At 45.8% G+C, this 15,980-nt stretch overlaps 1 protein-coding gene across 1 annotated transcript in view; it reads right to left on the bottom strand.

The window, feature by feature from the left end:
• Positions 1–13,590, bottom strand: part of ITPR3 (inositol 1,4,5-trisphosphate receptor type 3) — a 588,642-nt gene extending 575,052 nt beyond the window's left edge. Inside the window, exon 1 of the mRNA XM_086923190.1 lies at positions 13,239–13,590. Within this exon, the coding sequence (XP_086779316.1) occupies positions 13,239–13,327 (89 nt within the window). The 5' untranslated portion in view covers positions 13,328–13,590. The remainder of the gene's footprint in view (positions 1–13,238) is intronic.
• Between the last annotated feature and the right edge of the window lie 2,390 nt (positions 13,591–15,980).

Raw genomic sequence — 15,980 nt, 5'->3', positions numbered from 1 at the left:
ATTTCCCTTGGGCTATAACGATCTACATACGGTCGCCTTACTTAGAGAGGCTTTGAAACTCGTTTATTTGTGTATGCTTTCTATTGAGTTTACCAGCTGAGCTTTCCTGGATTTGATTGAGATGCGATTGTTCTTGAAGTAAATTTGGATTTCATTGCGCACGCTATGAACCAATAATTCAGTGGTGGACCATGTTCAGACAATTCTCATTTCAGTTTTGCATTTGTTTTTGAAGTTGAGTTAGAGCTCATTTTAAGCACCTTTTCCCAGTAGTAGGCAGTGTACAATGGCTCAGTGGCTGGTGAGGCTTAGATAGACTAGTGTGTTTTTAAAGTATTTGTAATACTTCTCCTCTCGGGGAAGCATCTAGTAATGTTGATTAGATGGGGAGAACTGGGCCTTATGAATTAAAATAAGTATTTTAGCAGAGCTTGAGTTACCCTGCCTGGAGTTTGATTATCTTGCGGCGCAGCTGCAGAACGCGGTCTTGGACGACCAAGAGAATTGGAATCGCCGACTGCTGAAGGGCACCTGCACTGGTTCCATTGCCTGAGTTGATGATGGGGCAAGAGCCCCGACTACCCTACCATATGTGGTCTGACAGGTGTGTGGGGTAAATGAAGAGGGTGGTTAAGATGGTGCTGAGGAGAGCTCCCTTTGCACCCGGCCTGAGCAAATCGGCACTTTGCCCATTTAAACTTATTGAACAGTCTCTGTCGATAGCTAAATAGCAGGCTGGTGGGTGTGAAAACCTGCAGGACTTATACCCAAATGATAGGTTTATTACCCTTGCAGACACCATTGGTACATTTCAACGTGGAAAGAGACAATTCCTTCTGTTCGCTAAGATAGCGGTGACTGCCCGTGGGATATGGCTGTCTTTTTCGGTGGTCCCACAGGTTTCCAAACCTGTATGCACACTGTTGGCTATGGCCAGTGGTAGGAGACTGATCTCCCATATCTATAGGGCTCTGAGGGAGGATGCCCCATTGGCTGAGCTATTGGTACAGGGCAAATGGCAGGAGATCTTGGAGGCACCGCTCGCTGCTAAAGACTGGGAGGGAATACAGGAGGGCGTGAAATCCACGTCCACCAATGTGTGGTTTAAACTGCTTTAATATAATGGGGTGCATCAGGTTTATCTTACCCCTAGTAGGCTCCATGCTATATATCTGATGCACTCCTCCACGTGCCCCCGCTGCAGGGGACAGGGAGCGAATTTCTTGCATATGTTCTGCCGGTGCCCAAGCTTAGATGAATACTGGGAGGCAGTACTTACATCCGTGGATACAGCCACGGGGTGGTCCATCCCAAGAGAGGCATGTTACCATAGAATGATGTGGTGGCTGCTGATCAGTCTTTACTGCACCCACGGTGGAGGTGCGGTTTAAGTGCACCCACATAGACGGATGTATGATGTTACAACGCATACTTTTACAACGCATTTTTTACACCGCAACATCCTTAACAACACATTCCATTACAACGCACACCTTTACAAAGCATCTTTTAAAACTACCTTTACAACGCATTCCATTACAACGCATACTACCTTTACAACGCGTACCATTACAACGCATACCTGTTTGGTAAGTATTGGATAGTGTAGGGGTAAAAATTACTATTCTAACTCCAGGGGGTGCAACAGTAGGGTAAGTGTTGGATAGTGTAACTATGCGTTGTAATGGTATGCGTTGTAATGACTGCGTTGTAATGACATGCGTTGTAGTGGTATGCGTTGTAGTGACATGCGTTGTAATGGCATGCATTGTAATGGATGTTGCAGTGTAAAAGTTTCGTTGTAAATGTAGTGCGTTGTAAAAGTTGTGTTGTAAAGGTTCTTTCCCACATAGACATGTAGGGAGGAGGGTTCTCACAGTCCTCAGTCAAAGGGTGAGATGGAGCACAGGGATGTTTGGAGATGATCAGGAGCTGATGGCAGGCAGAGCACAATCACTGTTCATGTAGAGGGGACAATGGGGAGAGGACTCAGCAAAGCACCGCCATAGCAGCCTAGAATGCCATGAGATTCGAATCTGTCCCAGATGTGCCTGGTCCCCGGGACGGGGACTAGGATGGCTTTGTGAAAGGACAAAAAACATGCATGTAGCAGCTTTGTTTTACCATTATAAACAATTTATTAAAGAAGAAATATAGCATGAAAAAGGCTCAAAGAATGAATGTGTGCGAATACAGAGCAACGTAGAGAATGTTATGACTTTATCAAGGAGGGAGTAAGAGTATTGTGGAAGGCAGAGTAGGAGGCGGTTACAATAGTGCCTTTTGTTCATCACAACGGAATTAAAGAGAGATTTGCGTAGCAGTGTGGAATGGGAGGTGAGGCTGAGCAGCCATATGCTAAGGAACTGGAATCTTGCTTCTGTGGTGCTGCTAGCGATAGAAGGAGTGAGTTTTGAGCTGAAGCCAAGCAGTAGTTCGGGGTCTCTAACAGAGAGGGAGGCAGCTAGAGCATTAAAGAAGCATAAAATGGGGGTGGGGGAAAGCATGGTTGTCAAAACAGAGAAGGAATGAAAATAGACTCTTTCAGTTTCAAACCTGGGGGCATATGGCCGTCCAGGGACAAACGACTGTTAGACAGAGATTTGTGTTTAATTTGTCAGATACATTAGTGAGTGAATGAAAGCAATTGTGCAAGCCTAAAACTGATGGGCGGAGGCAAAGGGGGCTGGAGTGAAGGGAGAATGGTAGAAGGCTCAGGCTACTGTCTTAAAGGATGAACCCAAGTAAGGGAGTGGGCAAGGGATGGCCGAGTACGACCAATTGTCGGAGCAGTGAGTTGGAGAGATCTGAGGAGGACCATTGAAGTGCACTAGCATTAACATGCGACAAGTAAGAGCTGCATGAATGGCTGGTGATGGAAGTATCAGCAGCAGAAGGCATTTGACAGAACATAGAGGATGAGGGGAGCGGAGGATATGAAGTAGGAAACATGGCCTAAAGCTGTCTCAGTGGGATGTAAGGTCTAAAAATCGGATTCAAGGGGAGTAGGGATCAAGGAATTTGTGTCAAGAGAAATATTAAATGCACCAGTTATGGCCCAAGAGCTCTATGCATTTTTAGAAAAACAGTGAGTTTGAATGTTAGAAATTGCATGAAAGGATTATAGTCGACTTTTTGAGTAATGGTAGGACCGTATAGACAAAAAGCACAGCAGATACAACTGTGGAGAGGGAGACAGTGATTAGTCCATTGGTGGCGGGGGAGGGGGTGGGGGGGGTAGAATTATAGGTTTGATGGTCTGGAGGCAGAAGTGATCACCTGAGGGTGTTTGATGAGTTTCCAGATTAAAAAAATAAATAAATAGAAAGAAATTCAGTGAAGTATGTGTGAGTTATAGAGACATAGAGAGTAATTTACTTCAGCAAAAAGATGAAAGTGCAGTGAGAAGTAACTTGACAATGCTTCTGATTGTGTTGATGCTGCTGGTGGGGAAGGAGGCAAAATTGCTTGCAAATGGGCTTGAATGGGGTATGGTATTGCATGGCGGAGAAAGTAGTGGGAATATTCTATGGGACAAAAGTTGGAGGTGAGGCTCCAGCGCTACAGTAGATTGCTGGCAGTATTAAGCTTGGGCACTGTCCGTAGCCACTGTAAGGGTATCTAAAGTAGGTGTCCCTGTTTAAGTGATAGCACACTCATGGGTATATGTGACACAACCATGGCGGATAACTTTGAAACCACTTGCATAACTGAAGGGTTGGGAGCATCTGTTAATCAATTCTCTGCTATAGGCATTAGAGCACTGATCTCCAGGTCTCCGATGACAACATATATTGGAGGGACCGAGGTACCATTGAATGTGTGTTGATGAGAATCATAGATAGTGGCAAAGGCATATTTAATGCTCTATCTTCCACTAGTGACTTATGGAAAACACACGGTGTAAATGTGTGGGGTCAAAAGGATGTAATGAGTGTCAGGGAAGTAATAAACATAAACCTAGCAGATAAGTAATGAAAGGAAACTGCGACGCTTGCCAGGGTAAACAGATTCCAACATGAAAGAGCCTGCATCTTTGTCAACAGGGTGGGAGCAAGAAGTGCCCTGATAAATCAAGTCTGAGAAGGGTTTTATGTGGTAGCCTGATTTAATCTGAGAATTTTACTTTTAAAATGTTGCCACTGTGAATAGGGACAAAGATGCGAGGAGTTTTCAATTAGGGGAGAAACACTTGGGGGAGGGGGATCATACAGTTCAGATAGAAATCGCTTCGTAAGATGTTATTTGTGACTGCTAGTGTTGAGACAAAGATTTGAATCCATTTTTTACAGTCATTGAGTCAAGCCTTGGGAGGCAATTGATAAGGTGTAGCTGGATGGTCTGAGGGGAAAAAGTTTTGTAGATGATGTATAGACATTCCCTGGTGGGTTCCTGTATGTAGCTTGTTTTGTGAATGTAGGAAAGGTTTTGTTTCGTGTGGGCCAATCCACCTCCTGTTTTATGAATATGGTAAGTATGGATGATGGAAGCACCTAATAAGGTTTGTGGATGAGAAGAACTAACTTTGGGATGGGATTGTAGGTCTAGGTCTGGATTACTGAAGGTGTATGAGCTGTCAGTGAAGTGCGGTGTTGTGTAGAATTTAGTTAGTCAGTGAGTTATACTTTGTCTTTGAAAATCCATAGATTGGAGATTTTGATCCTTGTGACTTCAATCATGTCATAAAGGGGCATGAAATAGCAAAGTATTTTTTGAAGATGATGGGGAATTGTTTGGGGATTAGATACACACTAGTTTGGAGCAACATTTTCTAGCGAGCAAGCAGTTTGTATGGTTTACATGTGATGCTGTAGAAGCAGTTAGACTTGAAGTTATCATGGAGTTAGCGGAGGACCATGGAAGCATTTAAGGGGGCTAGAGATAGGTGGGTGGTAGTGTGATGTGGGTAATATAGAGAGCAATAATGGCTTTTAAAAGAGTCTAGATGGCAGGGGTTGGCGTTTCTAGTATCTGTGTGGATTAATCTGAGTTATGTAGTTTGCAGGAGATGCTATGAATCTGATTACTTTGTCCTTTTTTCCCTTCAAAGTCTCCTAGGCTCAAAATGCTTCCTCTTATTTATCTCTCTCTCTCCTTTTTACATCTTACTAGAAAGTGCAGCTGTCTGCTACATGTATTGTTACCAATTCTTTGAAGAATAAATATTGTGGATTTTGGTTGGAGAAGTAATGCTCTCTTGAATCATGCTACTGGCTATTTGGTGTATCATTCCACCTTCCAAGAAGTGATTTCATTGACATGAAAGCTGGACCACTTTACAGCTAAAAAGTACACTCAATCTTCACACTATTTGTCACATTCATTTTTTTTATTTCCTATACTCATTGTTAACAGAAAGTGATCATTGTTGCAACTTTTTCCTACATTGACAACCCCCACAGCGAAGGCTTTAATTTAATAAACAGCATGTGTGCACTATTTGTTTAGTGTTTAAATAACATAGCATGTGAAGAACACATTTAACTCTAGGAGCCTCTTGGTGCTGAATAACAGGTGTTTATTGTTACTAAAGTCAATTGTACTGATCCTATAGACATCAGAAGGACGAAAGGCTTTCGGGATTGACACCTGTGTTAGAGAAGTTCCTGGACTGGATGCATTAGTTCACTGACCCAACAGATCTGGGTGTCACTGTTTTACAAAACCATAGACAAAATTCACTAAAGGACTGTGCTGTTCAGAACGGAAACAGAGATATTTACCTAAGTGTTTTTGAGCTGGTCAGGTCCTCTTTCTGAGTGCAAAATCACTTTGTGCTGCTTCGTGTCATGGGGGTGTTACATCCACAGATCAACGCAAACACCCATTTGTTTTGATACAAAGTCTGATCTATTAAGATAGCCAGAGTAAAGTTTGTATAAAAAAGAATGCCTTCTTAAAGCAGACGTTAACAAGGAGAAATGTGTTCATTTCTCATTAAAAGCCCTGCATTACATATGTGCTGAAGCGAACAACACTTATCCAATACATGGGATCCTTTTCAGTTTGTGTGGACATAGAATTTTGCAATGGAAGGGTGTGCTTCCAATAAAGAAATTATGCTAGACATAGCACACTCGCCACTTCCAGCATGGTGTGAACCTATAAATAATGCAAGACAAACTTATTAGAGTGCCAGTGCAAGGGATGACAGCAGCAGCGGGCCTGGTTTAGTAGATATGGATCTGAGCTGTTTTCTCCTCCTTGCGATATGCAGCAATTTTGGTTGCTATACTGCGTTGCATGAAAGCTTAGTAAATCTAGACCTGTTTCCTTGTATGCACTGCATGTCTTTGTAGGCACTTCTACCCTTGTCCACAACTGTCTCCAAAAAGGGTTCAAAACGTCATTCTGGAAGGGCTGGAGCCACGCCAGTTTTTTCAAATAAATATCTTTATTAGATAAATGCACAACCAAACAATCTAAAGTGGGATATTTTACAAGGTCATCGGTTAGTTTGAATAGCTGGCACTAGCATTTGTGTGGTATGGTCACCTAAGGTTTTTTACACTTTTTTGTCTATCTTCTATGTTCCATATATTTATGTCCTTATTTTAAAAAATACCATATGTGTCTGAAACTGCTCCAATATATTTGAGGACTGAAGAATGATGGCAAATGGACATATATCGATGAATGCAACTCAGCTACCTGGCAACGGAGCGGAGCGCTGAAACCTTTCAGACACTCACCCCCAGTCACAGATCTGTGACTGGGGGTGAGTGTCTGAAAGGTTTCAGCGCTCCGTCCATCATCTCCTTGTGTTTGCTTTATTCGCCCTAAGTTGGCAGGGTATGCCCAGACGTGGATCCCTTGCTCACTTTGCCACTGGATTAAAGCTAGCCTGGCTGATGAAGGGTGTTACCCAGAAACTGGTCCCAGGATGCTTGCTTCTAGTTCAGGGAAGACCTGTCTTGGTAGTTTGTCTGGACTGTTCCCATGAGGCACAGGGTCAAGACTGATTTGTATATAGCTGGGTCTGAACTGAGGTGGCGAAGTGAACTAAAGAATGATGATGGATCCAACCAAGATCTATGACTGGGGTGTGTCTGAAAAGTTTCAGCGCTCTGCCATCATCTCCTTGTGTTTGCTTTGTTCGCCTTAAGTTGGCAGGGTATGCCCAGACATGGGTCCCTTGCTCACTTTGTCACTGGATTCAAGCTAGCCTGGCTGATGAAGGGTATTACCCAGAAATCGGCCTGAGGATGCTTGTTTCCGGTTCAGGGAAGACCTGGCTTGGCAGTTTGGGCTGGACTGTTCCCATGAGGCACAGGGTCAAGACTGATTTACATATAGCTGAGTCTCAACTGAGGTTGTGAAGTGAGCTAAAGAATGATGATGGATTTAACCCAGATCTATGACTGGGGGTAAGTGTCTGAAAAGTTTCAGCGCTCCGTCCATCATCTCCTTGTGATTGCTATGTCAGAAGTAATCATATTTGTTAGTGGTTACCAATGCTGACGCAAGACATCTGCAAAAAGTGACTTTGTGCTGAAGTTCATATGGCCTTTTTACTGTGAGAGATTTGATTGTGTGTGAGTTGCTAGGTGGTGTGAAGCGCATGTATTTTAATTGTTATGTATTGCTGTTACATAGCGCTGCAATTATTATTATTCTGCACAACTGACATTGGTATGGCCTCTTGGCCCCTTGTTTGCCAAGTACTATCATTTATCTATATGGTCATCCGTTGATAGTCCTTGAAAAGTAGAATATGTGCATTGGCCTCACCACAAAAAGTCAGTGTTAGTCATGAGTGCATTTTGGCGTTTCCTCTCATTTTGGTCCCTCACTACATTATACATTAGCTTTTAAATCACATTTGGAGGTTCAACAACCCTAACTCTCAAGTTGTAAAGGATTTTGATCATTATAGTTATAGGAAAATATTTCCTCACCAAATTGTGCTTAAATGCAACGCATACCTAGTACATAATTTACGTGCAGCTCATCAGACAAGGGTAGCATGGCTGGTTTGTAAACCGTTACATATTCATTCTGTGCTGCAAAGAAACATCTCCCTTTGGTGTATGGTCAACATCCCTTAGGAAGCAATAACTTGAATCCATAAACCTGAAATATGGCCAACAGCTATGTCTAGGTATTATGCATGTACTGTGTTCTGGAATAGAAGTTGTTTCAAATAGGGAGGATAATCAAGCAGAATTAGCCAAAGAGTGCAGCTGTCAGACAGGTGGAAAGGGGTGTGACCGTTGCAAGAGTTTGCTTGGTGTCATTCGCAATAACACACAATGCATCCTGGCCTGTGTATCTGCACACGCTGTCGCTGCTGCTCCTGAGTGCTTGTGTAGAAAAGAAGCAGGCAGCGCTGATGCATTCACCCATCACAGGTGCTGCGAGAGTGTGTTTCCTATGTCACAAATGTCTGATGTTATGCACGGTGGTTCATATATCCAACCTTCCATCTTTGGTGATTACTCCTACGTAACGAACTAGTGCAGGGATAGTACTGCCGCATGGATTATGGCCTGGTTTTAAAGGTCTGTGTTAGTTTAGGCCAGTGTTGGATGCTGTTGTGGGTTTGATGTTGCGATATTTATGCTGGTCAGACTGCCACCAAAATATCACTGTCACAACATGAGCCAGATGTTCTAGGAATCGATTACAAGGAGTGGTCGCGAATTGCATGCCAACATTTTACTAATCAATTGCAAAAAATGGTTGCAAATTTCGCACTAACATTTTGCAAATCAGTTCTGATTTTGAAAACCGATCTACCAGCTATTGCAATTCAACCTACCTGATTGCCATTCATGCTGTAGTTTCAAATGGTCACTCAATCCAATTGAATGCAATCACAGGGATGGTGACTTGCTGGGATCAGCATACCACCGTCCCTGTGGTTGCATTTAAATAAAGCATTTTTTAATGCAGACAGATTCCTTCAAGGAAACACGGCTCCATCTAAACAATATATATATATATATATATATATATATATATATATATATATATATATATATATATATATATATCCTTTTTTTTATGTTTAACACTTGCCAGTTGTCCCGTCCCAAACAAAGTTTTTGTTTACGTTTGCAAAGTAGAGGGGGCCCTAAAGTGACCCCTTCCCCTTTGCAAATGTGTTACCGCCTCATTAGAGAAGTCAGATACCTGTCAATGGTTTATGACTCAAATTGCCGTCGCACACCATTGTTATGTAACATTGTGAAACGCAATTTGGGAGGGATACCCTAAAAAGGACGCTTTGCAATTACAATTCGATATGCATTTCTAAAGCCACTTAATGAATAACTACATGGATTTCGAGCATTCTAAAAAGCCATTCAGCGGATGCAAACAGGGTTTGAGACTGCTATGGCTTCGTCCATCCTGCCCTTCCTCGGTGCTGCTGCGCACGGTATCAATAAGTAGTGGTTGACCAGTGGACGTAATTGCTGGCGAAGACTAGGGTCTCTTCACATTATCATAATAACCATAATAAATACGTGTGTCTAACACGCACCACGCTCTAAAGCGTATCCCCATGCTCGTAGAAAATGTGTTATATTTCATCACAAAGGTTCCCAATTTGATGAGCCTGGAAAGACTGTAAGGCTGATTTTGTTCTGTTAGGATCGAGAACAGTAACCGACGGCTTACACCTCCGCAGCAAGTGCTCAACCAAGTGAGCTATCTCAGCAGCAGCCTTGTTTCAGCGATGGAAGCCCTGACACGTGTTGTCACTGTCGGATGGTCCTTGGGGTGGGTCTTGCCTTTATCTGGCCTGGCTGGATTCTGTGCCACACAGCAGGGGGGGGGGGGTTGGCGAGTGGGGGAGGGGGCAGGGACCCTCCCTACACTCGGGGGCAGGGACCCTCCCTACACTCTCGCTGCATCCTCCATTTAGTCCTGCAGCCCCTACGAGTGAACGTGAAGCACTGTCTGTACTCTCTGCCCACTCCCGCCAAATCCCTCTTTTCCAGAGAGGCCTCTGAGGTGGAAGCTCTTTCTCTGTCCAGCCAGGTAAACTCTGGAATCCGCCCGCCCGGCGACAACAAGGGCCACTGTGGTGTATAGAGTGGTAATCACTGCAACACACAGGTACGACTGTTCATCTTCCTGGCCACACCAGGAGTCTTTTATTAGAGGATAAGCCCCACCCCTTAATAAACCAATTAGTTCGCCACCCTATAAAACAAACAGGTGAATGAACGCGATCCCTTTAGGAACCGCCAGTCGAGACAAAGTAACCACAACGAACACATCACAGCCACCAACTGGCACCTAAACCAGAGAACCGCAAGAAAGACGGGCCTGCTCCCAAAATGAATTGACTCTCTCATGCTGCAGGTGCGTGTCTGCCGCCTGCGACGTTCTCACACTCTCTCGGATCCTAGATATGAGTGGGTCACTGCTGCAAGCCTGGGGCACACCCCCTAGCCTGGGTGGTCAATGGGCAGGGGAGCGCTACAACATACAAATACAACACAACACAATGCTGCTCAAAGAAGGCGCCTTGACGCCCTCTGGGGCTAAGTTGCGCGATATAAATCTCGTTTCATTCAAAGAAGTGGCGTAACGAAACTTGACACCACCTTTCCCCCCAGCAAGTAGGTGCGTGGAGGGGGCCATCCACGCTTCGGACCCAGTCAGGAGCTCTGAGGCCAGGGACCCGGCGCCCGTGCACAGTGGAGGAATGGGGCACCTGGAGCTGCCCCCTGCACCAAGGGGGCTGCGAGGGCTAATTGAATGCCACTGGGCAAAACGCCGCAACATGCGCCAGCCAGTGGATGACACGGGGTCACTTCCGCTCGCAATGGATACCAAGCAAAGATTACTTCACAAGGAAACTGACTCGAATCACCATTTCTGGAGGCCTGACAGTGTCGCGCGGATTAAGATCTAAACATTTATGTCCACGTGCCGCCCTCCGCCCCCACATTTACACGGGAATAACTGGAGGAACAGCTTCACACACACATACACCAGACGAGTGAACGAGGCGTAACTCCGAAGGTAACTCCGTTACTTTTACTAGAAGAGAGCTAAACGCCTGACAGTGCAAGCGTGTGGCATCCTCAGAGTAGCATTAGATGGCATGGTAAGGTCTCCCAATGCCCGTCCCTCGCCTTGTATTCTTTTGGAGAGCACATAAGGACACTCGACTGCGCTACGAAGCCACGTTAATGCCCACTGCGCGCTATTCAGCTGCCTCTAAGCGGTATATTTCTCCCTCTTTCATTGCTGTGCCATCATGAAGCCAACATTGGTCCCTGTTCTTGTCTGTTTTTTTTTCATTTTCAATCACAGTCACAAACGTGGTCTCGTTGGCTGTCTTTCCCCACAGTTACAAGTTACTTGTGACAAGGCCCGTTTAGAGTTTCAGGAACCGAAAGATAAAACGCTTTAAGCAGAATTACACACGTTTTTCTTTTTTTTTTTTAAACAAGCCTCGGCCAAGATTAGAAGTCAGACGCCAGGGTGCAACGTGCAAAGTCAGCACAATCGCCAAAGCAGAACCACCGCATTGTCTATTCAACCGCACCTCTGCCTTGCTTGTCTTATCCCAAAAGCGTATCTGTCAGGGTGCTATGGCACAGGAGTCGGGGGGGAGGGGGGGCACAGTACCGCAATTATGGATGTCTTCTAGTACCTAACAGAGTAGCAGAGGGACAGTCCCATACTTGCATTAGGGCTCACACCGCTGTTCTGCCCTGTCTCTATCTCTCCTCCATTTCACCGCCTCCATTTCGCATGTCTTTCCTCCCTGTGTGTCACCGGCAGGCACAAACCCCAGGGCTTTCTCCTCAAAGTTTCTCTCTCCCTCATCCAACACCTCAGGTACTTGTATTCGTCTCACCCATTACACACATCAGGGATACTTATGGGTTTCCCTCTCCCATCAAACACCTCACATACTACTTCTGTCTCGCTCTGTCCTCAACTCAAACAACCTCTACCTGTCTCACTCTCCCATCACACACCAGACACTTCCCACTGCCTCCCTATTAGGTCACACTCACCTCAGACACTTTCCTGACCAATCACACGCTCTAGTGCCCTCCTTTCCTCCTCTCCTCTCCCCACCTCTGCCTTCGTCCCTGCAGGAGGGAGGGATGAAAACCTATTGTACAGTCAGGGTTGGACTAGGACAGAAATAGTCCCCGGGCACCAAATTAAAAGTGACCTCCATTAGCGAATCAGATAGATAAAAAGTGACCTACATTTGCAGATCAGGGCAGGTTGGAACTTGTAAAGACACGCTGTAAAAGTGTTTCGCAAGGTGTGGGAGACAGCATCCATGTGTGATTGCTGCAGGCAACGGTTGTTGCAATATCACAGAAAGGAATAGCAAACTACGGCCATAAAAAGGCAATAAAGCAAGTCCACAAACAACCCAAAAAACAATCCATGCACTGATCGGTGAGACCAGCCGTTCAGGCACTACAATGTAGGCCAGTCCGGGACTGTGTGCAGGTGTGTCCTTCTCCCAGAGTGCCACAGCTCCGCGTTCCCTCGCATCTGGGTACCCGGCCTGCAGTGCCGCGCGCGTGAGCTGAACCAGTGCACCACCCTGCCCATCGGAGCCCCCCCCCCCCCCCCTCACCGAGAGGAGGCGGCTCCAGACATTGCTTTCTGACCTGTGCAGCCCGGTGGCAGCGCGCTGTGCTCGCCTGCAGCCTCACACGCGCCCATCAGATGGGCACAAATATGTGTAATCCCTCTGGATGGCACTGTCCCCTTTAAAGTGCAGGAGCATCAACGTCGTGTTGAGGGTTGCATAAAGTACAGTAATATTTAACTTTCAAAAAAGTGTCATAGGCTTCCTTTAAAATGCCAGAGCTTCCCTTTGAGTACAGAAGATTCCATCACAAGTACCGAGGCGCAACCTTAACTTAAACACCCTCCTCTATTAGACAATAGCGCCCCATTGAAGCGCCGGTGACGCCTCTTAATGCGTTGGAGAATGCCGCGAAATGGTGTGTCCCCTCTTAACTTGCTGCATCTCCCAATGTAAGCATTGGGGCATCGAAGCACTACAGCCTTCACGGCAGCCTCCCTTAGAAGTGGCACGTCACTCCTCCATTTTCTCCGCCTCTCTTTTTTAAGTGCTGTGTGCCCCCCTTGAATCGCCAGTATCTCTCTCTAAAGTGCTGAAGCATCATGTACAGTTCTGGGTCGTCCCTTTGAAGGGGGCGCGCCCGTCTTTGAAAGGGCCCCTGTCTACGCAGTGCCGGAGCGGGGTAAGGGGATAGGGGGCGGCTCTCACTCACCCCAGGGTGCTGATGAAGCCGCTGACCGATCCCTCGGCGTACAGGGAGACTATGTCTCCGATGTGGAGGAAGCTGGACATCTCGTTCATGGTGAGACCGTGCCGTTCCCGGACTGCTGTTCCCGGCGCTGCTTCCACGCACCTCACACCATGTGCCCGCGCTGCCCGTCGGCTATGGGGTGTCCGGGGCCTGGGCCTAGGAAAAGCCGGTCACCTCCGTTCGCCCGGCCGCAGGTGAGCTCCGCAGAAGCTGGAAAGCCCCGTTGCAGAAGTTTACTTTGCAGCTTTCGGTTCCCTTCCTCTGTCTCGGCTCCCGCTGCCTCCCCTGCTACCTGCGCCAATGCAATGCAACCAGGAAGCCGAACAGTCACAGCATGCAAATGTACAGCGTGGGGAGGGCTGCAGACCGCACCTCTCTGTCCCTCCCTCCAGCTCGCTCCAGCTATCCCACGCCCCACTCCGCCGTGCCCTGCTGCAATCAAATCGGCTACCGTTCTTCACTTTCATTCTGCTCTATAGTCCCTTCTCTCTCCGTAATTTCTTTCTTTCTTTCTTTCTTTCTTTCTTTCTTTCTTTCTTTCTTTCTTTCTTTCTTTCTTTCTTTCTTTCTTTCTTTCTTTCTTTCTTCTTCCTTCCTTCCTTCCTTCCTATTATCCACTCCATCCTGTCTCACCCCATAGCCTTTATTTTCGGTTTACAGTATCCTGTTGTTCACATTTTCCTTTCATCATATTTTCTTTTTTCTTTTTCTCCGTTTTATAAGTCCCGAACAGGCTCCAAGAGTGGTCAGAGTGCCTCTCAACGTTTGCATGCATTTTGCATATTATGTTAAACAATGTAACAATATATACACCGAAACATATGAGCACACTCAACACCAAGTGGGTACCAGAAAGGGGTATGTTTTAACAGTTGTTCTGCATCATTAGTCATAACATATTCCAAAGTTTTTCCTTGTGCCACTGATTAACCCGCAAAAACAACAGTTGATGGACAGAATGTAGAACAATGTCATACATTCACCCCAGTACAGAGATCTGGGCCTAAATCAATCGATTTTTTGCACTCCACACCACCCCAGTTCAGACATGGCCTTATGCAAATCAGCCTTGACCCTGGGCCTCATTGGAACAGTCCAGCCCGAACTGCCAAGCCATGTCTTTTCTGGGCCAGAATCAAGCATCCCAGGACCGGTTTCTGGCTATCAGCCGTCATCAGCCAGGATAGTTGACTCCAGTGGTGTGGAGAGCAGGGGACTCACGTCTGAGATACCCATCCCACTCAGGGTGACAAATGAAAAAACAACAGTTGAGCTATCAGCCGTCATCAGCCAGGATTAACCCGCAGCACCCTCGCTTGTATTTTTCCACAGTGAGCATCTCCTAAAAAGCAACTTCAGGAGCATGTCTTAGTCCAAAAAGATGGGTGGCGCCGGAGAAAGACAAAACAAGAGTGATTGGGGTATTGTTTGAGGAGGTAGAATTTCAGGGAGCACTTGTAAAGGTTTAGCTAGTCTCGTGGATCGGTGTAAAGAATTTCAGAGCTTATGGAGGCAGGCCTGGAGAAGGAGACTAACCAGGCTGATGTACAGAGGGCTGTCTTTAAGGATGCTACAGCTTCAGGCAAAGGACTGTTTCTTTGCTGAGCCAGTGCTATGTGCTCGCTTAACTAAGTATTCTGTTCTGCGAGAATGAACCTCCAAAGCAGGAGTGTGTTCGTGCAGAACTAAATATTAAATGCCCAAAGTGCAGGTAGTGGTCTCCTTGCATGACAGAACTTTGAATGATTTTGCTTCCTGGCTGCCTTGTCTGGCCAGCCGGTCCTGAGTAGCTGGTACTGTGATCTGATGGGTGGGCTGCCTGGTCGAAGCTTCCCGCTGGCAGAGGAAGCTGAGGTCGCTGTTGGAAATTGCCCATTTCCCCTTCCTCAAAATGAGGCGAGGTAATCAAGGGGTTCATTGTAGATACTGAATTATTAAATAGTAAGGGTGACAAAATTGAGCCTCGGAATAGAGGAACATCGTTTACGACGCGGTTTTTACACCGCAGTGCCTTTACCCCGCAGCTATTACAACGCAAGTCGTTACTACGACTTGCGCTGGATGGCGCTGTGGGATAAGGAATCTTGCAATTTTATATTCCAACACCTTCCCTACTGTTACGGGGACTGGTGTTGGAATATAAAATTATAAGATTCCTAAATCCACGCCCTCCAACGCAAGTCGTTGTAACGACTTGCGTTGCAAGACTTGCGTGGTAAAGGTATGTGTTATTACAACATGCGTTGTAACAACGTACATCCCTTGGAATACGCCACCAGTTTGGTATCAGCAGTGGTGGAATTGGAAAACTTTTCCCCTGGGAACCCAGAACTTGCAGGTCAAGGTGTGGCAGAGGAAAAAGAGTGGAGTCACGAGGGCAGTCATTAAAAGTCTGTCATTCAGCTAATACATACATTTTTATAAAATCTCGCGCTAAAAATTGTCAATAAGAACAAACATGACAGTAAATATTTTTCAAGCTTGTTAATTGTTCACAAAGAGGATTCATTTTAAAATGTCCTACAAGGTTAGGACACCTGCTGCAGATACCTTTGTGTGACTAGAGATTTTCAGGGGTCTATAATATTGGTAAGATAATTGTGGCATTTAATGCAGTTCAGAGAGAGTTCGGTGTTGTCTCCAGTCACAGTTTTGACTCATAAAGTATCTTAGAGGGTTAACATACAGGTTGCAAAGCGCATC

This window comes from Lissotriton vulgaris, chromosome 5 (assembly GCF_964263255.1).
Source record: "Lissotriton vulgaris chromosome 5, aLisVul1.2, whole genome shotgun sequence".
Classification (NCBI taxonomy): Eukaryota; Metazoa; Chordata; class Amphibia; order Caudata; family Salamandridae; genus Lissotriton; species Lissotriton vulgaris.
This window is presented reverse-complemented; position numbering and strand designations above follow the sequence as displayed.